The sequence below is a fragment of the Didymosphaeria variabile genome (assembly GCF_027946475.1).
Source record: "Didymosphaeria variabile strain IMI 356815 chromosome Unknown scaffold_1, whole genome shotgun sequence".
In the NCBI taxonomy this organism is placed as follows: Eukaryota; Fungi; Ascomycota; class Dothideomycetes; order Pleosporales; family Didymosphaeriaceae; genus Didymosphaeria; species Didymosphaeria variabile.
The window spans coordinates 5,281,096-5,305,631 of NW_026611620.1; the positions used below are offsets into that span (position 1 = coordinate 5,281,096).

General features: G+C 51.3%; 5 protein-coding genes across 5 annotated transcripts; all 5 read left to right on the plus strand.

Annotated features, from left to right (window-relative positions):
• Nucleotides 1-9,613: 9,613 nt before the first annotated feature.
• Nucleotides 9,614-10,217, plus strand: N0V89_001693 (uncharacterized protein; the record flags this gene model as incomplete). Its single annotated transcript, XM_056210504.1, has 2 exons — nt 9,614-9,622; nt 9,699-10,217. The coding sequence occupies 2 exons, from the start codon at nt 9,614-9,616 to the stop codon at nt 10,215-10,217; spliced, it is 528 nt and encodes a 175-aa protein (XP_056077326.1).
• A 2,062-nt stretch (nt 10,218-12,279) lies between these two features.
• On the plus strand, nt 12,280-16,892 carry N0V89_001694 (uncharacterized protein; the record flags this gene model as incomplete). The annotated part of the gene is made up of 2 exons (XM_056210505.1): nt 12,280-12,288; nt 12,489-16,892. The coding sequence occupies 2 exons, from the start codon at nt 12,280-12,282 to the stop codon at nt 16,890-16,892; spliced, it is 4,413 nt and encodes a 1,470-aa protein (XP_056077327.1).
• Nucleotides 16,893-17,759: 867 nt separating this feature from the next.
• On the plus strand, nt 17,760-18,416 carry N0V89_001695 (uncharacterized protein; the record flags this gene model as incomplete). The annotated part of the gene is made up of 2 exons (XM_056210506.1): nt 17,760-17,763; nt 17,944-18,416. The coding sequence occupies 2 exons, from the start codon at nt 17,760-17,762 to the stop codon at nt 18,414-18,416; spliced, it is 477 nt and encodes a 158-aa protein (XP_056077328.1).
• A 171-nt stretch (nt 18,417-18,587) lies between these two features.
• Nucleotides 18,588-20,726, plus strand: N0V89_001696 (uncharacterized protein; the record flags this gene model as incomplete). Its single annotated transcript, XM_056210507.1, has 2 exons — nt 18,588-18,592; nt 18,614-20,726. 2 exons carry the CDS (start codon nt 18,588-18,590, stop codon nt 20,724-20,726), a joined length of 2,118 nt encoding a protein of 705 aa, XP_056077329.1.
• A 460-nt stretch (nt 20,727-21,186) lies between these two features.
• Nucleotides 21,187-24,231, plus strand: N0V89_001697 (uncharacterized protein; the record flags this gene model as incomplete). The annotated part of the gene is made up of 2 exons (XM_056210508.1): nt 21,187-21,190; nt 21,221-24,231. The coding sequence occupies 2 exons, from the start codon at nt 21,187-21,189 to the stop codon at nt 24,229-24,231; spliced, it is 3,015 nt and encodes a 1,004-aa protein (XP_056077330.1).
• Nucleotides 24,232-24,536: the final 305 nt, after the last annotated feature.

Here is a 24,536-nt window from a genome sequence, read left to right on the forward strand (position 1 = left end):
GGCGAACCCATAGGAACAGAGGAAATTCACGATGGAAGTATGCTTTGCAGTAGCTTATAGGATCGCATTAAGCTTACAACCGTTTAGTCACTATGTACATCAGCCGCGCACCTCGGACTAAGAATAGGACGGCTGTATTATACCTGACAGACGCTTTCGGAATCCCTCTTCTGGAAAACAGACTGTGAGTTTCGTATCTAGAGTTTGAGCCTGAAAGTCCCATCTCAAATGCTAATACAACCAAAGCCTGGCCGACAGCTTCGCGAGGGCTGGATTCACGACCATCATGCCCGACATCTTCCGCGGCGATCCCGCACCTCACGATCTATACTTCGACGCTGATGAGTTCCTCGCAAACCACACGACTGAAGTGACCGACCCTATCATTGATACAACCATCCGCTACATGCGTGATCAGCTCCATTTCGACCGAATCGCGGTTACTGGATACTGCTTTGGAGGTCGATATGCCTTCCGCTCCCTTGCTGAAGGCCGAGGAGTCGACATTGCATTCGTGGCACACCCCAGTTATCTCCAGGATGACGAGGTTGCTGCTATTGGCGGACCTGCGAGCATCGCCGCGGCCGGTAAGTTCTCGGACTTTTGCCTGAGATTTCACTCTCTCGCTGTTGGCTTACCCCTCGTCTTCTTTTCGCTCTCGTGCGCATACTTACTAGTTCGATTACTTAGAAACTGACCCTATATTCGAGCCGGCTCGCCGATTCGAGGTTGAAAGCATGCTAAATCGGACTGCGCACCCGTACCAAGTTACTACATATTCTGGTACCTTTCACGGATTCGGTACTCGGGCCAATATTAGTCTACCTGAACAACGGTTTGCCAAGGAAGAGGCTTTCTTTCAGGCGGTTCGCTGGTTTAAAGCTTGGTAGTAGATGGAATGAGTAGGTCGTGCGAGAATGCTCTATTCTAGCCTGACTAGACCTTGATATAAAGTTTTCACGAGGTTTAGCGCATTGATTGCTGCACTTTGTTAATAGTAATAGCTATTATAGTTGTGAAGCTCTAACGCGAATTATAGTGTGATTCTTGTTGATTGTTTCGCACGCGCACAGACACGACACGTTAGCGCGTTGAGTGGTATTGATAAGGATCTATATTTAGCAAAAAGAAAGATGTTGTAGAGATAAGAAGTGCGAAGGATAGTAGCCTCATTACGAGCGTGCCCGTCACTACACACGGCCAACGAGATTAGCGCCACGACTTTTAAGCAACGTATGCGCACAAAGCCGGGGTCACGCAATTACCGGGAATTGTTCATTCTCTTACTGAACCCTTTCATACCTCCGCCTTTTTGAATAACAGTTCTTTTGATGGGTCCGGTGCATTCTGTGGCTTGTGTTAGTGCTTCGAATCTAATGCCGAAAGAGTGGGACGCATACTCCAGCTCCAAAATCTAAGTTGGGCCACCTATCTTTCATATCCTCTGGCATTTTGATATCATACGTTAAGATAGCTTGCGCGACAATCATCTTGATCTCGTTCGCCGCAAAGAATCGTCCAGGACATGCATGCTGTCCGTAGCCAAAGCCAAGATGCTTCTCGTTTACAGAAACGAATTGATTATGTGCCGAGGATGAGACTTCCCCTCTCCCAGACTGCCGATTCTTGTAGGCCCGTAAGCCGTCGAACGTGCTGGGATCCGGGTAATTGGCTGGGTCGTGATATGCAGCATACGATGCAACTTGAAGACGAGAGCCTTGGGGTATGTGATGACCGTTCGAAAGCGTGACGCCCTTCAGCACCTTTCGCTGGAAGGTGACTATTGAATCGTAAGTTCATGTCACATTCAATGCGTTCCGATTGGAGTACCTACTATAACCAGGAGTGTACACACGGAGTATTTCCGTCATGTAACTGTCGAGCTGCTCCATTTGTTGTAGAGCTTTGATGGTCATCTCGCCCCCATGAGCATGAAGTGTCTCGCGTATCTCTTTCCGTAGCGGCTCCATGTATTCGGGCGTCACAGCGAGGCTGTAGAAGCTAAAGGCAATGTCAGTCTGGAGACCCCGCAGTGATCTGAACATAGCGAACTCACATGTTAGTCGCGGTCTCAACTGTTGTTTGTATCGCCGCAAAGATGATCGCCAGTTGAAGCTTCGCCAATTTGTAAGGAGTGTCGATCTTGTAACGTTCGCGTCTTCTTAAGAACCATTGAATCATGTCGTCCGGGGCCTGCCAACTTGGGTCTTTTTCGGCCTTCAGTCGAGACTCCACGATGGGTGTCAAGATATCAGTTACCGCTTTCTCTCGCTTCCTGATTTGTTTCACTTCTGGAAGATAGCTCGCAAGAAAAGGGCGGAGGATAGGCCTCATTTGCGCGACACTGTTCCTTGCCACCAACACCTCCATCATATAACTTCCGCCAGCCTCGATGTACTGCTCATCCTGACAGAGTTCGGGGCCAACGAAAATCCGCCCAGAGACTCTAGCCACCACTCGAGTAAGAATTCCGAAGATACGTACGGATGTCCAATCGTCACATGTGGGCATCTCATGACGAAGGGCTTCATCTACTTCAGCGGAGATGGCGGGATTGAGTCGCGCTACATGCAGTCAATTCGTTGCCCATTCTGTTCAATGAAAAGAGACATACTCAGCGCGGGCGTCAAATCGGCCCTGATAATATGGCCAAGGATATCCGTATTGAATTCGAAGTGAGTGTCTTTCTCCTTCATGAACTACGAAAGAGTTAGTGTTCGAAGTCATTGTGATCATGTCCATGCTCACTTCTGATATAGCTTTTTCAAAACTCAGCGCGTTATCCGGGACTTTCCGTAATTCGGGTAGAAAACATGACGGAGTAACATATGTGTCGACGCCTACAGACGGTATGTGTTAACCAAATTGTTCACCATGGTCTTCCTGCAAAATTCTCTCACCATCCTCGTTCGAAACCACCCAGACTGTGTCTTTGAACTGGAAGATTTGTTAGATAAAGTAGGAATTTCAGCGAAATTGGCGAGTGACTCACCGTATCGTAGCCTTCGCTAAAAAGTTTCTTGCATGAACTCAGATAGGTTTGTCTCCTCTCCTCAAGACCTTGTTTCTCTTGGCTCTTGACACGGGGCAATGTCGTAATCTGGCGTTTGTTGCTGAACCAGGAGACACATCTCCAAGCGAAGAACGCGGAAGTCACTATCACTGCCAAGTACAACTCAACGAACGCCTTGGAAGGAGAGGACTCTTTCATATTGAGAGTGACAATCGATCGTTGTGGAAGTGTTAAGACCCGTAAGAAAAGCGGATGATCAGATTGTCAGGAGGTAGGCACGAAGAGGGTGCAATGCCTCTACAGTTATCTGGTTATATCACTGCTTCAGTCTGACTGGACGGGATTAAGCACAATGTAGGCCGATGTCCGCTGTCTGACGTGGTTCTGTCCCCAATCACTCCGCATCCGAGTATCCTTTGATTCACGTGCTGCGGAGGTCGGCCGAATGTTTCCTTGGAGAGGTAGCTCGTTCCGGAACATATTCTTTCCCGTTCATATCGCTCAATCTACGATTGCCGAAGCTTAAGCCGGCACCATCGGCCGACAAAGATAAGAGGGGAATGATGACGCGTGCTCCTGTGACGGATTGCATATGCAGGCTCCTGGAACAGTGATAATGGACTGCCAGGACTTTTGTTTCCACTTCTCGAGCTAAATCTCTCAGCTGCGTCAAGGATATTTGAACGGCTGTTCAGACGCGCGGAGCCCACAGCACGCCTAGATTGAAAACAGACTTTCTTACCAGTAACAAATTCCCGAGTTACCTTTCGAATATATTTGACAAGACCACAGAAACCCGCCACTACCTAGATATCTTTACCAGCTTCTATCAAACCCTTTCACCTCGACATGTCTTCTCAAAGCATCTCGACAGATGCCTCGATAGGCCACGCACATACTACCCGGCCTCTCATTCTTTTTACGGTTGTTGTGGTTCTAGCAGTCTTCACACTTCGCTACTGGGCTCTTCCCAAGCCGATCCCAGGCATTCCTTACAGGCCCGAGGCTACCCGGAAGGTTCTCGGCGACATTCCGGATATGCTGGAAGCAACAGCAAACTCAGAACGTACATACATGCAATGGATCCAAGAGCAGATGGATGCAATGAACTCGCCGGTCATCCAGATGTTCATTCGCCCTTTGTCTCGGCCCGTCCTCATCCTTGCTGATTTTCGCGAGAGCCAGGACATCCTCATGCGCCGAAAAGAGTGGGACCGGTCCGACATGCTAGCGGAGCTCTTGAGGGGCCTGCTCCCCGGCCACCACTTGGTGGAGCGGACTAACTCTGTCTGGAAATCTCACCGTAGGTTACTGCAGGACCTCATGTCTCCGCCATTTCTGCGCAACGTAGCCGCGCCGGCCGTCTATCACAGCGCATCCTTGCTGATCGATCTGTGGGAAGTAAAGATGCGGGCGGCGGGAGCTAGGCCGTTCAGCGCGCAAGACGACATCTTCATAGCGGCACTAGACGCTGTGCACGCCTTTGCTTTCGGCCAGGGGTTCGAGTATAATGCGACCCGATCCAAGCTAGAAAGCCTTGAGAGGCTGGATCCTGGAGCCATAGACGACCTACTCAGCGCCGACGCGACCAAAACTGATGAGGATGTCGTGGAGTTTCCGGAGCCAAAGTTACATGATGTAATAACTGCGACACTGTCTCTTACTGCGGCCGTCGAGAAGCTTCAGGGATCGCCTCTCATGCGATTAACATGGAAGCTTATGGAGCTGACTCCGAGCATGCGTCGTGCGCGGAAAATCAAAGATGCCTGCATCCTCAGAGAGCTGGAACGTGCGGTAGATCATCTGGAAACGTCAGATCAACGCGTTCAAGACCATAGTGACGAATCTCAACCGGCAGTTCGTTCGGCTGTAGATCACATGGTGCAACGCGAGAAACAACTGGCCGAGAAGGAAAATAGAGCTCCTCAGTACTTCTCGCCCACAATGACGATCGAGGTAAGCACCGGAAGAGACGAGTATCGGCGATCCCTTAATGTGTACTCTCATGAGACTTCCTCAAAATTCCGATGTTTTTTTCTAACAATTTGTCCAGACATTTGGCTTTGTCATCGGAGGCCATGAAACCACTAGTACAACACTATCATGGGGTCTAAAAGCCATGACCGATAACCAGAGTCCTCAGGCAAAATTACGATCCATCCTCCAGGCATCTTTTACCTCAGCCAAGTCTGAAGGAAGAAACCCTACTGTGGAAGAAATCACTGGTACTGACATTCCCTACCTCGACGCCGTCATTGAAGAGATTCTCCGCCATAGTGGGACAAGCCCTGCTATAGACCGCCAGGCCATGACCGATACCCAGGTGCTGGGTCACCATGTACCAAAAGGTACCATTCTGCTGATGCTCACGCAAGCTCAAAGTATGAGACACCCTGCCTTTGACATCGACGAGAGCCGCCGCTCTCAGAGTTGCCAAACAGCCAAGCTACAGGGCAGATACCGTATGGAGTGGGACCCGCAAAACATGAACGTATTCGAGCCTGAAAGATGGCTTGTTACAGATGAAGATTCTCCGTCTTCGGACATGAAGAAACATTTTGATCATAATGCTGGACCAATGCTTTCCTTCGGGCTCGGGTTGCGAGGCTGCTATGGCAGAAGATTGGCTTATCTTGAGCTGAGGATCTTGATAACGCTGATAGTGTGGAACTTTGAGCTTCTGCCGGGTCCGAAAGTGCTATCTTCGTACGCGGTTAAGATGGGCGTCACGAGCAAGCCAAGGGACTGTTATGTGAGTTTACGCAAGGTCAAACTGAATGCGAACTAAAACCGGACGAAAACATACCGGGTGGTAAAGCTTGATTGGGTATGCGTATAAAGCTATTACGAAGCGTCTAATGTTCCATGCTATTTCATCTCTTACTAAACATTACTGGCATTGTCTTTACTGTTTAGATCATTCTAGATAGCTAGAATTCCACGTTGTGGTCAGTTCTAAAAACGCAGGCACCCCTATCTTCATTGGCCTCGTCACAATGCATGTCTAATTGGAAACCAGCAATCGATCTGGACACCGAAGAAGGACCGAATGATGGTATCGTACGTGATATTACCCTGGAGGAGCAATCTACCGTGAGGCCAGGATTCCAAGACTTCTTATCGCATCCACTACGAAGAGCTGAAATAACCCATGCCACGTCATTGACAAGATTACTATTACGTTTGTGTTTCGAAGTATAAGAGTTGCACATGAGTTCAGAGTTTCTAGAGCGCATACGCTATCTTGGAATATTGGAAGATCACTGTTACCATCAACTCCATTCGACTTCACGACGCCTCGTTTTCAAGTCTGCGGCCACAATGTCTACTTCAATGCCTCTTCTACCGAGCTCGCAAACTGCAATCGTTGAGGACTCTGCAGGACAGCCAATTATCAGCCACAACGTTTCCATTCCTCAACTCCAGCCCAACACCCTCCTAATTAAGACCATCGCCGTAGCCATAAACCAATGCGATCACAAGATGGGGACCAATTTCCCCACTCCAGGCGCCATCATCGGCTCTGATTTCGTCGGAAAGATAGTACGCATGGATCCGTCGGTTGCAACAGTGCGCCCAGACCTGATGCCAGGAGACACAGTCTGCGGCTACATCCACGGCTCAAACCCAGCTGAGCCGGGCAATGGAGCTTTTGCAGAGTATCTACGAGCGCACGCACAATTAGTTTACAAGGTTCCAGAGAGCATGAAGCCGCTAGAGGCGGCAGCGATAGGCGTTGGGCTATTGACTTCCGCATTGTCCCTTTGGAAGGCCATGGATTTACCTGCGTCGCCCGAGAAGCCGCTATCATCTGATAGCCAACCTGTTTACGTGCTTGTATATGGGGCAAGCACGGCTTCTGGCACGATGGCTTTGCAGCTGTTACGACTGTAAGAAAGCTTCAAGTGAATCAAAGATAGATTCATATCGCTAATTCTTCGTGCAGATCTGGATACACGTCCATAGCTACCTGCTCACCCCAGAATGTCGACCTGGTCAAATCATACGGAGCGTCGCACGTATTCGACTACGCAGACCATGACGTGTCCAACAAGATCCGGCAGTTAACCAGCAACAAGCTAGTGTATGCACTTGACTGTGTGACGGACAATTTCTCGGTCGCCTGCTGCTACTCCACTATTGCTCGTACGGGGGGCCGGTACATCACTCTAGAGCTGTGTCCCGGAGAGATGCGACCGAAGCGCAGAGCCGTCAAGCATGATTGGATCTTTGCGCTGGATATCTTTGGCAAGCCCATCCCTCTGAGCAAAGGCTATGAAAGACAAGCTAGCCCTGAAATGTTTGAGTTTGCGGTACGTTGGTATGCGGTCTTTCAGAAGCTTATTGACGAGGGGAGCATACGTGCTCATCCATTGCAGGAGCTGGAGCGGGGATTCAAAGGGGTTGTTGAAGGAGTTCGCTTGTTGAAAACGGGATCTGTTTCTGGGAAGAAATTGGTTGGCTTCCTCGAGTGAGAAAGGCAATTGATACCAACTGTAACAATGAATTATGGCACTATTGCAGCGTTTTCGTCTTTCATGTTGATACCCTTTCTCTGTGAACACCTAGGGATGTGCCTGGGCCATCCATGATCGTTACTAACAGCCTGCTGAATACAGTGACTCGAGTCTCTCCGTGACCGAGCTCGAAACCTGAAGTGAGGCTTCAGAATCGGTCTCACCACCCCGAATGACTGCCAAAGGCAATCAATTCAACTGCCGTGCTAAGACCTTAGCTGAATGTCGACTTACCAGCATCGTTCTAGACCATCAAAACGAAACAACGTCTACGCGTTATACTATGTTCAATAGATGACCCTCCATGCTCGCTACACCCTACATACTTACTACATACCACGTCAGCACCTCTAAACGAACTATAGCGCCCAACTCGACGGGGGTATCTTCTAGTGTGGGGTTCACTACACCACTCACCACGTACCGCTTCAGGGTCCGTTCGGACACTCGCTCGGCAGCGCCCGCGCGGCATCGGAACCCAGCCCGACCACTGTGTAACCGACCTGTAGCGCCCACTTCGACGGGTTTGATCTTATGATGTGGGGTTCATTACACCACTCACCACGTACCGCTTCGAGGTCCGTTCGGACACTCACTCGGCAGCGCCCGCGCGGCATCGGAACCAAGCCCGACTAAACGGCCGGTAGCGCCCACCTCGACGGGCGGGATCTTTCTGGTGTGGGGATAGCGCCAGTGTTGGCGGAGTTATCCGCTTTTACTATACCGAGAATGTGGTACATTGGGCGTGTACAAGGTACCACCGAGATATCGCCTAAGATTCGGTCCTTCTGGTGACGGGACGCGATCACGGCATGCATGTTAATGAACTTCGGGATCAGGCTAATGCCGCATTTAAACTGTTTCTTGAAGTTTTGGAGAAAGCGTAACCTTCGTATTCGGACTGCTGCTGCGGGTAGATCCGATTGGTTGTACGAAAGTGTAGATCACTTAACGACGCGAATGTGTTCTCGTCCGTACTACGACCGTGTATTCACCCTGGTTCTAGACTAAGCCATTAGCGTGGTGACAAAGTATCTTGTCGGTTTACCCTGGCTATCTACAGTGTCGTGGGGCCTACACGTTGCTTCGGCCCTAGATATTCTTGCTTTGTTGCAAATGCTCGAATCTCTCGTTAAAGAAACGAAAAAAGAAAATTGTACATGCCAGAATCAGCATTCATGTTTTTGTTACCCAGTAACATCATTCAGTACCAGCAATGGTCTTCAATTGTTTATGGGGCTTGCATAAGCATCCTTCTTCTTGTCGGTCTGCGGATAGCTACACGGCCTTCGCTACCAAAAGACGCACCTAAATTAGTCAAGGAGAACCTACCCATTCTAGGATCATTGCGCTTCTTCAAGAAAAGAGGAACGTTCTGCAGAGATGCTGCTTCAGCTACCAAGACGGGAAACTATAGTTTCTATTGCGGAAACTACCCTGTCGTAGGTGTATCGGGACTCCAAGGCCGCAAAGCCTTCTACGAGTCTAAAGACTTCAGCTTGGCAGACGGGTATGTCTAACAATTTAACGCCCAAAAGAGAGCCTTAAAGTTGCAGTCCTATTGATCTTTTATCGTTGTAGTTACGCAGCCTTGCTCACTGCTACCCCCGATGTCAACTCAACGGAGAATGGAATCAAGTTCGACGCCTGGTTCGCTAAGAAGCTCATCAAGCACTTCAAAAAAGAGAATTTGGCCAGAAGTTTACCCTTTCTAATGAGCGATGCCTTGTCCGCGCTTGAATGGATTTCGGTATCTGGCGACACTAGAGGCGGCATGTTCGACCCTTTCGAGGAGATGAATCGCATAGTATACCGCCTTACTATGCGCTCCGTTGGTGTGAAGGAGATTGTTGAGTCTCCCGAGTTGCTCGAGGAGTCGCTACATTTGGTCGAGGCGATTGATAAAAACAGTAGCACGGCGCGTATCATTTTCCCTTGGCTGCCTACGCTGAAGCACGCGAAGCGCCTATTCGCCTCTATACGGTTCTATTTAATGATTCACCGAATCGTGCAGAATCGTAAAAAGACTGGGCGGCGAGAAGATGATATGGTACAAGTCCTGCTGGACGAAGGAGAGTCCACCATGAAAATAGTCATGGTCAGTATCGCCTCTCTCTCATAGTTTGAAATGCGATTCATGTGGCGTATGTTAACGTTTTTTTGCCTAGTTCCTCATCAACGGTCTCTTAGCAGCCTTGCTTAATTCCGGTATCAACGCTGCATGGGTGCTCTGCTATCTAGCACTCAACCCGCAGTGGAAAGAGCGAGTGCGCGCAGAAGTCGATGGGGCCATTTTGAAACACTCAACCGGCCCGTCCCAAACTCCGGTGGACATCCTCGCCAAACTCACTCTCGATGAATGGGAATCTGAGTTCCCGGTCATCAACATGTGCCTGCAAGAGTCTATTCGCCTACAGACTGTTGGAACCGCATTTCGCAAGAATGTCGGCGACAAGGCTGTAAAGATCGGGAGCACAGGAGAGATCGTGCCCAAATATGGTTTTGTTGCCTTTCCTGTTGACGATGTGCATATGAATTCTGAGATATATTCTGATCCAATGAAGTTCGATCCTGGGCGGTATGCGCCTGATAGGGCGGAGGACAAGAAGGTGCCTTTGGCTTTTGTGGGCTGGGGTTCCGGCCGCCATCCTTGCTGTAAGTCTCCAAACATTCTTCAGCCTGCCTAACTGAGGACATCTTCTAACTACGAAATCGATATAGTGGGTATGAGGGTAAGCTGCTTCCTTTTCCGCCGGGCAATCGAAGTACTAACCCTTGGGCAAAGTTTGCCAAGCTGGAAAACGCTATCATAACGGCGTCGTTTTCAGCCATGTTCGACTATGTCTTGTGCGACGCACAGGAAAGACCAGTGACACAGACACCTCTCATTGATCGTGATTTGAAGGTGGTTGAGAGGCCTAAGATTCCACTTCGGCTGAAATATATGCCACGTGGATAGCTATTGGAATTTCCAATCTGTGCGAGCGTAGTCCGCATTTTCAACACTGCAGACGTGTAGAAAGTTTGATTGGGGGAAGCGAGTGAACCTTTCTGTAGAATTTGAGAAGACTTTTATGACATCCAAACGACCAGCCTGTAATTTGATCTGTTCCTGAGTAACCTGCTCCATGCGGAAACGACTAAGTGTCTTGCTCTCATCCAGCCTTCTCTATGGCGAGCACCCATCCATGATGGCCGCAACCCAGATGTACCATACACGATTAGCTACGGCTCCCACCTGGGGGGAATGCAGTCACCAGCAGCTCGTGCTTTCATTTTGTCTGGAACGAACATTACGTCTCCCGATTTCAAGTTCCGAAAGGTCAGTCGATCTCAACAGTTTCACTAAGTGGGCCTCGATGTCCGTTGTCTCTCGTACTGCATATGACCGAGATAGAAACGTCACCCCTAGATGGGTTGACGCGTTAAAGACTTCGGATCCCGGTCAAGCATAAGGAAGAACGCTACTCAACAGACCCCGGAAGTCCGTTTCGGTAGTTGCTTACACTCCCCTGTGGTTGTACATAGTACCTAGGTAGTCGGCGACCAGTCACGTTACCGCGGTCTTACCACCTTCAAACACATAATTGTGGGGCCAATATAGTGGCCAAGCGTACTGGCGATGCAGAAGCCTCTCAGAAGGGCCTTTTGTGAAGGCGGAAAGTACGTGGTCCGATTGCTTCGGTGAAGATCAAGGCCAATACCTTCCTATCTGTACGAAGATGCTCGTATATAGTGAGTCACGCTTGGCTACCTTAGTACTAGCGGCGTGATGACTTGCTAAATACGAGCTCCCACGTAGTCGGGTTGATGTGATAATAGAGTTATGAGGCTTAAAGGAAAGGCTACAACCTGTATGTCTGCATTCTATACCGTCACCAGGTACATTGCTCGAATTCTCATCTCTCCGACATCGCCTTCAATTGTTGTTCCTCTACGCATTTCCCTCTTCACACTCGTCTTATATCTCCAGAAAAGCGTTGCAGACATCCATATCAGTCGCATAGCATTATCCGGGCAGGAGAACCAGCATGAATGAGCCAATCGCAATCGTTGGCAGTGCCTGTCGGTTTCCTGGCGACACGAATAGTCCATCGCAGTTGTGGGAGCTGCTTCGGAATCCCAAGGACCTTTGCATTCCTGTACCGCCATCCCGTTTCAATGCATCGGGCTTTTACCACAAGAATAGCGCGTACCACGGCCACAGCAATGTCGAGGGGATGAAGTCGTACTTCCTCTCGGAGGACGCTGTGGAGCGCCGCTTCGACGCAGGGTTCTTTGGCATCAACCCGGCTGAAGCCAACGTCTTAGATCCGCAGCTCCGCCTGCTGCTCGAGACAACATACGAGGCTCTCGAGGCAGCAGGCCAAACCATGGAAGTACTTCGGGGCTCGGACACTGGGTGCTATGTCGGGCTGATGATGGGAGAATACGAACAGTTTATGATGCGAGACGTTGAGAGCATCGGCACGTACCATATCATGGGCACGGCTCGTAGTTTGATGTCGAATCGACTCTCGTACTTCTTCGACTGGCACGGACCTTCGATGACGATCGACACGGCATGCAGCTCGAGCCTAGTGGCGGTGCACCAAGCGGTGCAACAGCTTCGGTCTGGGCAGTCGCGAGTTGCCATCGCAGCAGGAGCTAATCTCATCCTTGATCCAATCACGCACATTAGCGAGAGCAAGCTGCAGATGCTCTCCCCAGATGGGCGTGGCCGGATGTGGGATGCGGACGCGAATGGATATGCTCGCGGTGAGGGAGTTGCAACTGTGGTTTTAAAGAAGTTAAGCGACGCGCTGGCGGATGGGGACGACGTAGAGTGTATCATACGCGAGACGGGTGTCAACCAGGACGGCAAGACACGTGGGATTACGTTGTAAGTAGACATCCTGTGGTTTGGAGCACGAAAGGAAGAGACTGACCATTGCCCCAGACCTAGCGCAGCCGCTCAGGCGACTCTTATACGGGATACGTACCGTAGGGCTGGACTGGATCCACTGTGCGATGCGGACCGACCCCAATATTTTGAGGCCCATGGCACAGGCACGCCAGCAGGAGATCCGATCGAGGCAGAGGCCATCCACTCGGCCTTCTTCGGAGACAAGGATGCGACTGACGGGCGCCTCTGGGTCGGAAGCATCAAGACGGTATGCGGTCATACTGAAGGCACTGCCGGCATCGCTGGGCTCATGAAGGCATCACTGGCGCTGCAGCAGGGCGTCGTGCCTCCGAACCTGCTCTTCAACCGCCTCAATCCCCGCATCGAACACTTCACCGCCCACCTGCAGGTACCAAGACGCGCCGAGCCATGGCCGAAAACACAAGGGCGACCACGGCGGGCAGGCGTCAACAACTTTGGCTTTGGCGGCACCAACTGCTTTGCGCTGCTCGAGGCATATGGTCAGCCGTCAGCAACAACAGCCCATGACGGTACGGCTGCCGCTGTACCCTTTTTGTTTTCGGCCGCGTCTGAAAAGGCGCTGAGCAGATACCTAGAAGCGTTTGCAGCCTTCGTCGAAGCCAACGAGCAGACCGTATCTCTACGCGATCTGGCGTACACGTTGCACATACGCAGGAGTCGCTTGCAGTATGCGACAGCTGTGGCAGCCTCCGATGCTCGCGAGCTATATACCAGACTGCGCGAGAAGCTCCAGGCTGCATCATCTGGCAGTCCCGTGGGCGTCCGCGCACAGCTGGGGCGCGATATCGGCATCGTGGCCATCTTTACGGGACAGGGCGCCCAATGGCCTCGCATGGGCGCCGGGCTGCTCAAACATTCACCGGTAGTGGACATAATCGCTGACCTCGAGGGGCACCTGAGCCGTCTACCGCCCTCTGACCGTCCCCAGTGGTCACTGCGTCAGGAACTGGAACGTGGTGCCGATTCCTCGCGTGTGGGCGAGGCTGAACTGTCGCAGCCGCTGTGTACCGCACTTCAGATTGTGCTTGTTGACCTCCTGCGCGCTGCCGGCATTACCTTCACCGCTGTCGTCGGCCATTCGTCCGGTGAGATTGCCGCCGCATATGCTGCCAACGTCCTCTCTGCCCATGATGCCATTGCCATTGCCTATTACCGCGGCATGCACACCAAGCTCGCCGGTAGTCAGGGCCACAGGGGTGCCATGCTGGCTGCCGGCGTCACGGCTGAGGACGCTTCAGAGCTCCTCGAATCGCCAGTCTTCGAGGGCCGTGCCACAATCGCTGCCTACAACGCCTCTTCCAGTCTGACACTGGCTGGCGATGCCGACGCTATCGAAGAGCTGCAGGCCATCTTGGAAGATGAAGACAAGTTCGCGCGTTTACTCAAGGTCGACAAAGCTTACCATTCACATCACATGGCCCCGGTCGCCGGGCCTTATGCCGATTCTTTGCGCGCTTTGAATATCCAAGTCTCTACCCCGACTTGTACCTGGATTTCCAGCGTATCTGGAAAGAACATACTTGACCATGGTCTGGACAGCTTAAGCCATCAGTACTGGGTCGACAATGCCGTGAACCCCGTCTTGTTTATGCAAGCCGTTCAGAAGACAGCCGCCGACCTTGGCTCTGGTAACAATCTTCTCGCTCTTGAGGTTGGTCCCCATCCGGCGTTACAAGGCCCGGCAACACAAACAATTCGAGAGACAACTGGAGCGGATATACCCTACACAGGTCTCTTGAAAAGAGGGGCCCGAGACAATGTAGCTGTACCAGAAGGGCTAGGTCATATTTGGACACACCTGGGCCAGCCCTCACTTGATCTGCAGGCCTTCGACTACTTCATGTCTGAGAAAGCTCCCCGCAGACTCGTCAAGGACCTTCCAACATACGCGTGGGATCATCATGTCGACTATTGGCACGAGTCGAGATATACCAAGGCTTCCATGTCTAGACCCAGGGTCCACGAGCTTCTTGGGCATATGACCAGCGATGCCTCCGTCGAACAAGAGCTGAGATGGCGTCAGATCCTGAGCCCCTCAGAGATCCCTTGGCTTGGTGGACACCGCCTCCAGAGCCAGATCGTCTTCCCCGCTGCTGGGTACGTGGTGCTTGCTATCGAAGCCTGCAGGGAATTGCTCGCACTTGTTCCTGCGTTTGGACCCGCGAAGCTCATCCAAGTCCATGATGTCAATATCCAGCAAGCTTTGACATTTGACAGCGACGATTCCAGGGTGGAGGCTATCTTCGCGCTCAACAATATCACTCGGGAAGCCGACATAGTCTCTGCCAACTTCAAGTACTCGGCTGCCTCCTCGGGGACTGGTCACGGCTTGCACAATGACTCACAATTACGCGTGCTTACTAGTGGCTACGTCAAAATCTCTCTCGGGGAATCAAGTCCTCAAACCCTTCCGGCCAGGGGTCCGTCTCCTGACAGTCTGCTCCCCGTTCGAGCAGAAGAATTCTATGAGTCGCTGGAGAAGATGGAGTATGAGTACTCGGGGGAGTTCCGTGCTTTATCAGGTCTTGAAAGGAAGCTTGGCGCAGTCACTGGCTGTGTTGCAGGCCCTAGCAAAGACTTGAAGTCGGAGCTCTTGGTCCATCCTGGTATGCTAGACGCAGCTTTCCAAGCAGTACTTCTCGCCAAAGCAGCACCTTTTGACGGCAGCCTATGGAGCATGCACGTTCCGAAGACCATAGATCGTATCACAGTCAACCCTTGCACTTCAGGGAGTCATGTCACCAGCGGTCAACAATTGCCGTTCAGCTCGTACCTGCAGAACAGAATGGCCGACTCCTCCTTCAAGGGTGATGTAGATGTGTATCCCCCACGGGTACGTTCGTTCTCGGCTTCAGATGAGTCTAGCCATGCAATGGTCCAAGTCGAAGGGCTCGACTGCGTTCCATTCTCTCCACCTACTGCTCAAGATGACCGAGAGATAATGTCCGTCATGGTATGGGACAGTGCCTTCCCAGATGCTGGAAAGGCTGCCTACGATCTCAGGCCCATTCCCGACCCACGAGAGCTCGAACTGGCTCGTTTTCTCGAGAGACTGTCTTATTACTACCTCAAGCAACTACAGGATTCCATTCCTCTCGATCATCCATCTCGAAAAGACGGTCAACCTCTCAGTAAACTTTTTTCCTTCGCCAAATACGTCGATTCTCGAATTGCAAGTGGTCAGCTACCTTTTTGGAAAGAAGAATGGTTCCAAGATACGCAAGCATCCATTGCTGCAGCGTCGAAGCCATTTGCAGGTGTCGCCGACTACAAGCTACTGACAAGAATCGGTGAAAAGCTGCCCGAAATTGTGGAGGGCAAGACATCAGCGATCGAGCTTACCATGAAGGATGATCTCCTGAACGATTTCTACCCTGTCGCTCTTGGAATGGCCCATCATACCAAGTACCTTGCAAGAACCGTCAAGCAGATCACGCACAGATATCCCCATATGAAGATTCTCGAGATTGGGGCTGGCACAGGTGGTGCGACAAAGGCGATTCTGGATATGGTGGGCGACAGCTTCTCGTCTTACACCTTCACCGATATCTCCGCAGGGTTCTTCCTCAGGGCTCAAGAGCAGTTCAGTTCGTTCCCATCATCTTCGCGGTTGGCGTACAAAGTCCTCGACATCAGCAAAGACCCTTTGCAGCAGGGATACGCAGAGAAGGCTTACGATTTGATTGTTGCGTCTCAGGTACTGCATGCGACCCCGGTGATGCGTCAATCTCTCCTGAACACAAGGCGGCTACTCAAACCCGGTGGCTACCTCGTAGTCAATGAGGGGATCAACAACGATACTGCACGTCTTGGGACCATTTTCGGTGCATTCCCTGGCTGGTGGCTAGGTGCGGAGAATGACGGCCGAAGCTTGGGCCCCAATCTTGCCGTGTCCGAATGGAATGAGCTTTTACGCGGCACTGGGTTTTCAGGATGCGATTCTCAGGTTGCTGTTATCGATCCTCTTTTGACTCCGAACACTGTCTTCGTTTCGCAGGCCGTCGATGCCCGAGTAAACTTCCTCCGCGACCCGCTAGCTGTCTCTCCACAAGCACTGCAACTACTAAACCCCGCAACGGAACCTTCAATGCAGGAATTGTTGATTATCGGCGGTGAGAAGGCTACATCCGCAGAGATCGTTAGCCGATTGGAACCTCTCTTGAAGAAGTACTTTGCCAGGATGACACACCTCCGCTCGCTTGCGGATGTCGCGGCTCTGAATGTGCACGTCTCTTCCCAGACGACAATTCTGAGTCTCTCCGACATCGATAAGCCGATGTTCCAGGACCTCACTGAGCGCGATCTTCGATCAATGAAGTATCTCTTGCATAATGCTGGCTCAGTGTTGTGGATCACGCAGGGGCGGCGTGCTCAGGATCCCTTCGCCAATAGTAAGTCATCCAGGAACCCAATCTACTTTTCTTTAGACTTTTAATTTCCTCTGGCACACTCGGATGTGAGACTCAAGTTTATGTTTCAAGAAACGATGCTGACTCGAGGTTTCTCAACTACAGTGACCGTGGGACTGGTACGTGCGGCGCTGCTTGAGATTCCCACGCTGGCATTCCAGTTCCTGGATTTTGAAGACGTCAGTTTTCTGGACTCCAGATCGATTGGGGAGTGCCTTCTTCGCTTCAAGGCTGGACTAGCCTGGGCTCCGCGAAGAGACAATATGGAAAATTGTGACCCTCTTCTCACAACGGTCGAGCGAGAATTTGTTCTCGACAAAGAGGGACAAACGCTCATTCCGCGCATCATTCCCAAGAACGACCTGAACGACCGGTATAATGCCGCCCGACGTCCCATCTACGCAACCACGACCCTAAACGATCGCGAGGGTAGCCTACCAAACGTGCACGATGTCACTATTAAGTTTGACGCGCACCGCAAAGAGTACTATCTTGAGCAAATTAATCGAGAGCGCAGCTCTGACTCACTACACCTCACACATTCTCTTCTTTTGGCCTGCAGAGTCAAAGGCCTTGGGTACGCTCATGTAGGTCTCGCAAAGGACAAGGGCTCTTTACGGGTTATACTATCAAGACAACTGTCACTTTCCATCCCTCCTCTCAAAACCCTTTCAAGGGTTCTATCGAGTCGAGAGGAGATGCTCCTTAGGAACTCGGAGGTCGCGGCTCGATTTCTCCGGCTCGTCGCCGGGAATATTCTTGCCATGGACATTCTTAGCGGTTCATCCCACAGCGACCATGTAGTCCTCTACGAACCTGAACCCGCTTTTGCAACGATAATCAAGAGGGAGGCTGCAGGTCATGAGGTGGGTGTAACGGTTCTTTCGTCGACCATGAGTAGGCAGCGATGCGAACTTCTTGGGTGGTCGTGGGTTCATCCTCAAGCTCCCGCTCGAATCGTCCGCGATGTTTTGCCAAAGGATGCCTCCGTCTTCTTGATTTGCAACGATGGCCATCAAAGGGACGTTTTGGAATCTGTAACCCGGATCAGCTCACATCTATCCTCACGATGCAAAGTCATGTCCATCGCTGAACTGCAAAAAACTGGAGCAGATGTTGATCTCGATGCGGCTGGCTCCTTCGACTTGGATCTACGTACTCGCCTGGCTACGGCCATTAGACGTGCTTTGGAAGACCTAGCCTACTTGAGCCTGGAGAGCCCTGTCATTCCGATTGACCGGATATCGGATGTCAATGTCGCCGTCCACTCTGGAAATGATGGTAGAGCTCGCCAGATTGTTTTGCAATGGGAGTCTGCACTGCAGGCTCAGGTTCAAATTCGGCCCATTGACGACCGAAACATGTTCTCCGACTCCAAGACATACTGGCTTGCTGGACTCACCGGCAGCCTGGGTCTATCCCTTTGCGAATGGATGATTGCTAAAGGTGCCAAATACATCGTCATGACTAGCCGCAAGCCTAACGTGTCTCGTGCATGGCAAGAGAGAATGGCGTCTCTGGGTGCGGTCGTCAAAGTACATTCCAAGTAAGTGAGAGCATCAATACACTCCACGACAGCGTCGTTATAGCAAGCATCACTTATTGAATTTGACTAACATGTTCTCTCACGTAGTGATCTTACGAATTTGGAACAGACAAAATCTTTCTATCTCGACATCTGTTCCGCTATGCCAGCAGTCGGAGGTGTCGCATCGGCCGCTATGGTGTTGGTGGATACAACACTCAGCAACATGACCCTTGATGACATGGAAACCGTCTGTCGCCCCAAAGTGCAAGGCACGCTAAACCTAGACAAGATATTCTCTAACGTTGATCTTGAGTTCTACGTCGCATTTTCGTCCATCGTCGCCGTCACCGGAAACCCTGGGCAATCGAATTACGCGGCTGCCAACATGTTCATGACAAGTCTCGTTGAACAGCGGAGACAACGCGGTTTTTCCGCTTCGGTCATACACATTGCGCCCATTTTGGGCGTTGGCTATGTTACGGAGAAGAGCGATAGGAACAAGACGAACTTTCCGCGCACCACTGGCTATTCACTCACATCGGAACAAGACTTTCATAAGCTATTTGCTGAGGCTGTTCTTGCTGGACGCACGCATTCAGAGCCCGAAGGATATTCTGAGATTGCACTAGGACTTCACAAAGTCGGTTCGCATCCCGAAAAACCACCGTACTGGTTCGACAATCCAACTGCGACGCATTTCATTCGTAACGACGAAACCGCCGATGTCTCCAAGGCTTCCGTAGCAAAGGCATCTGTCAAATCTCTGCTCCTACTTGCCAAGAGTACTGCCCAAGTATTGCAGGTGATGACAGATGCTTTGAAGCCCTTCGTTTGTTCGCTTTTCCAGGTTCAAGGAGGCACTGATCTGAGCGACTCCGAGTTTTTAGACCTTACCCTGGACGACATTGGTCTCGATTCTCTCCTCGCTGTTGAGATCCGGACGTGGTTCCTGAAGACAGTTAACGTAAATCTGCCGGTGATGAAGATTCTTAGCGGTTTGTCTGTTCGCCAGCTTGTAGCCATCGCCACGGAGAATCTATCCACTGAGCTTATACCCAACGGTGTATCTGGAGCTGGCGGAGACTTGGCCCAGCGCGAGAATCCGTCATCTCAGCAGGCGGTATTACCGAAAGAAACCAAGAAGAGCGAAGAATCTGTCGTTGTCACTTCCTCGTCTTCTTCATCTTCCGATACGGGCGGCACTTACGGTTCGGATTCAACAGTCACCACAGAGATGGACGTATCCTCCTCGCCGGCGTCCAAGAGCCTCCCAATCACCCCGCTAGAAGAGCAACCAAGTCCAGTTATCGTCACTCGCAGCCGTGGAGAAAGTACCATTGAACGGTTTATAGAACTATCATTCAGCCAGACCATGTTCTGGTTCGTGTTGAAGTTTCTAGACAACATGGCTGGGCTTAATCATACCGGGGTATTTAAGATCACAGGTCGTCTTCGCATTCGGGATCTGCAAAGGGCCATAGTAGACCTCGCCAAGCGTCACGAGGTACTGCGTACCTGTTTCAGAGTCGTCGACGACCGGCCGCAACAAGGCATCATGGAGACTGGCTCGTTGTGCTTAGAGCGCAGACAAATCACCAGTGAGGAGGAAGTCACAACTGCTACTCGAGAGCTACAAGAGTACACTTATGATCTGGAGTCAGGAGAATGTTTGCGGGTACTGCTCCTGGAGTTATCATCAAACGTCCATTTTCTCTTATATGGCACGCACTCTCTGGTCATGGACGGAATTTCGGGTACCATCCTCACACGAGACTTATTGCGACTGTACGAGGAGGAGCCTGCAATCAACAACTGCGCTCCCGTCTTCCAATACTCTACCTTTGTTCGGACCCAACTCGAGGCCTTCAAAGCTGGAGAGCTTGAAGATAGTTTGCAGTTTTGGAGGAAGGAGCTCACGCCCTGTCCACAGCCGCTTCCAGTGCTGCGTATCTCTCCAGTCATGACTCGTCCAGTACAAGCGAGCTATCAGAACTGTAGGGACGACCTTACAATTGATGCAGCGATGAAATCGCGTATATGGGATCTCTGTCGGCTCTGCAAAGTTCGCCCCTTCCACTTCTTCCTCACCGTCTTCCGTGCACTCCTATCACGATTTGCCGAAGTAGAGGAAGTTTGCATTGGCATAGCGGATGCCAATAGATCTCATGAAGGCGCTATGGACGGCCTAGGGCCGTATATCAATCTCTTGCCTTTGCGCTTCTCGAACAGCGCATTGCAGAAATTTGAAGCCGAGCTCCAGAAGACCAAGGCCAAGTCTACTTCAGCACTAGCACACTCAGACGTTCCTTTCCAGCTCTTATTGAACGAGTAAGTAAACATCTCTCCTGTCATCCTATTCATCAGCAGCAACACTGGGGAAATCACTGACTTGCAGTCATAGCCTCGGTGTTTCTCGTTCAGCAACCCACGCACCCATTTTCCAAACCTTCTTCGACTATCGCCAAGGAATGCGCAAAACTCAGGCATGGGGGGAATGCCAACTGGAATTACTATCTTTCCAGGCATCTGAGCTTCCTTACGACGTCTCTCTCGATATCATAGATGATGCAGGAAATGACACTTGCCATCTGATGCTTATCACTCGTGGAGACATGTACGGAGAGGAGGATGTCCGGTTCCTGCTCAGGAGCTACGAGAAGTTAATTCACTCCCTCGTGAGCACTCCGAACACCGCATTTGCAGATGCAGATATCTTTGACACGGGAGACATTGAGCGTGCGCTACAACTTGGTAGAGGTGAGCATTTTCGCCTATTGCTTTCAATTTCAGAAATGGGTCATGTGGTTGCTAACAGTATGAGTATAGGGGAATATATCCCATCTCAATGGCCGTATGAATCCATGATCGGTCGGGTCGAAGCTGTGGCGAGTTCGAATCCGAACGAGGTGGCACTCAAGCTACCGTTTGGCGATAAGTCGATGACTTACGCTGAGATGCTGCAAAAAGCTCGGGGAATAGCTTCGGTCCTCCGTTCTGAAGGATGCACCGCCGGCTCTATTGTCGCAGTTTATCAAGAGCCGACTCCAAACTGGCTTTGCTCAGTTTTGGGCGTGTTTGGCAGCGGGGCCGTCTGCGTACCGTTTGATGCCGGAACGCTAGTCAAGCGTCTTGCAGACATGGCGGACAACAGCAAAGCTCAATACATCCTTGTTGATTCGAGCAATGGAACTCAGGCTACGAAACAGCTTAACACGGATGGTACCCGCAAGATCATCAATGTCGAGCAAGTTTCCGCTTCCCGTCCCGACAAAGCCCAAACAGCCGATTCTCTATTACTGCCAAAGGCGGAGGATCCAGCCATGATTTTATACACCAGTGGATCTACAGGCGTTCCGAAGGGTATTGTTCTGAAGCATGGCGGGTTCAGGAATTGGGCTGAATTTGTTCCACCCCTGTTTAGGTCCGGAGGCAGAGATACGGTGCTGCAACAAAGCTCTTCAGGCTTCGATATGGCCTATCTCCAGGCGTTCTTTGCGCTCGCATACGGAGGGACGGTATGCATTGTCCCTCGTGCTATGCGAGTGGATGCTCACGCCATTACCCAAATCATCGCCTCCGAGGGCGTTACCGTCACTCAGGGCGTGCCGTCTGAGTACTCCAATTGGTTGCGATACGGGGAAAGTGAGAGCCTCGCAGATTCTATACATTGGAAAACAGCCATGTGCGGGGGCGAGCCAGGTACCAACATTGTGCTAGAGCTCCAGGCCGCCCTCGGACCTCAACCCCGACCGCGGTTTTTCCACATGTACGGCCCGACCGAGATCACCTTCATTACTACAGCCATGGAGCTTTTCTATGGGGATGACGAGAAGACGCCTGCCGTTGGTGGACCGTTCCCGAATTATTCGGTCTATGTTTTGGACGATCAACTCCGACCAGTCCCACCCGGCGTCCAAGGCGAGATATATATCGGCGGGGCAGGCGTTGCTTCAGGCTATCTAGGTAATGCGGTGTTGACAGAAGAGAAGTTCTTACCGGACCCTTTCGCCCCAGCATCATTCAAGTCTCACGGGTGGACTACTATGCACCGCACCGGAGACAACGGTCGATGGCGCAAGGGCGGTGGTCTGCTCATAGAAGGCCGCAGATCTGGCGATACCCAACACAAGCTTCGAGGCTTGCGCGTTGACCTCCAAGAGGTTGAAAATGTCATGCTCAAGGAGTCCAATGGGCTACTCACAGATGTTGTCGTATCGGTCACTCGCACATCCCCTCAGAGCCCCGAGTTTCTGGTTGCCCATGTCAGATTCGACCCCAACCACTGCCCAACGGAGAACGATCAGCAGCATGTGTTGAGTGAGCTGTCTTCTAATCTTCCTTTGCCGCAGTACATGTGGCCGGCTGTGGCGATCGCCGTCCAAGAATTACCCATGATGAGCTCGGGAAAACTGGATCGTAGAGCAGTTGCATCGTTACCGCTTCCAGAATTGCCGAACTTCAATGAGATTGATGACGACGAGAAAACTGCCGACGCGCTCCTTACAGAAACTGAGGCGCGATTGAAGAAGATGTGGGAAGACATCATTTCAAAGGATGTCTCTAAGCGGCACCGCATCCGGCCTGACACCGATTTCTTCCATGTTGGCGGCACCTCTATGCTTCTGTTGCGACTACAATCACAGATACAGAAGAGCTTTGGCTTCGACTTTCCTTTTGCGGAAATGTTTGAAGCTAGCACTTTGGGGGCCATGTCTAAACGCATTGACGACAAGAGGGGTTCGGAATCGGAGTGTTTCGACTGGGAAATGGAAACTGCCGTTCCAGTATCACTAATGTCAGCACTGAAGAACGCTACACATCCTCTCTCCGCGCCGACCAAGGTGGTGGTCCTTACGGGAGCTACTGGTCTGCTTGGACAAGGCTTCTTACAGGCGCTGATTGACGATGCAAACGTTGACAAGATACATTGCGTTGCGTTGCGAAACATGCGCACCCGTGTATCTTCGCTTCCACTTCTCGTACATCCAAAGGTGGTTCCGCATGAGGGAGATCTCGCACTGCCACGTCTGGGCCTAGACGAAGCCACAGCCACCCTCATCTTCCAAGAAGCGAATCGGATCATTCACAACGGGGCCGACACCTCCCATCTCAAAACATACCGATCGCTGCGAGCGGTCAATCTACATGCGACACAAGAAATTGTTTTGATGTGCTTGCTTGCTGGCAAAATGACACCTATTCATTATGTCTCCACAGCGAGCATCTTGCAATACTCTGGACTAAGCGAGTTCGACGAGGAATCAGCGGCACACTATCCGCCCCCTTCCGATGCGTTCGATGGGTATAGCGCGTCCAAGTGGGCAAGCGAGCGATACCTGGAGAAAATCCACCAGCACAGTGATGGCAAATGGCCTATCTGGATCCATCGCCCCACCAGCGTTCAGCGCGGCGCCTCTACTTCACGAGCCGAAACCAACAATCTCGACGTCGTGAGCAATCTACTCGAATACTGCAAGCTCGCCAACGCTGTGCCCGTCTCGCCGAACCTTCGCGGCTTCATCAACTTGACCCGGTTAGATGATGTGGTCGCTAGCATGATGGCTGAGATCCACGTTACCATTCCTCACAATCAAGAGTACTGTCCAGTGCGCTATCTCCACGAACGTGGCGACATAGATATCCCCTTCGACGACATCAAGAGCTTTATTGATGCCGCGACGGGACGTGATGCCGAGAAACTGGCGCTTCATGAATGGGCTAGACGCGTAGCGAAGCTAGGGATGGACTCGGTGCTTGTCGCCTATTTCGAGACGGTGTGTCGCGCGCCGCCTGTCGTATGGCAACGGCTCCTCAAGAAGAGCGATTTGGGGGAGTAGGTTAGATGTGTTTTGTAGTTACTGGGTTATTAAGTGGACGTTATCCACGACAAATTGGATTGTGTACATTGTCACTTCACCTTACTCCCATCATTGTACTGGAGCTTCACAATCTCGATTAGGTAGAGCTACTCGGCTGGCTAAGATGTGCCACCGGATTATATACTCGTCAAAGCGTTCTCTCGTTCCGGTATCTCGGAAGGGGATAGTATGATTTTAGTATTAAATGTAGTGAAGTAACAGCGATTATATCTCCCCTATCAAATAAGCTATATTCGTAATTCTTCTTAAACAAGAAATGTTAC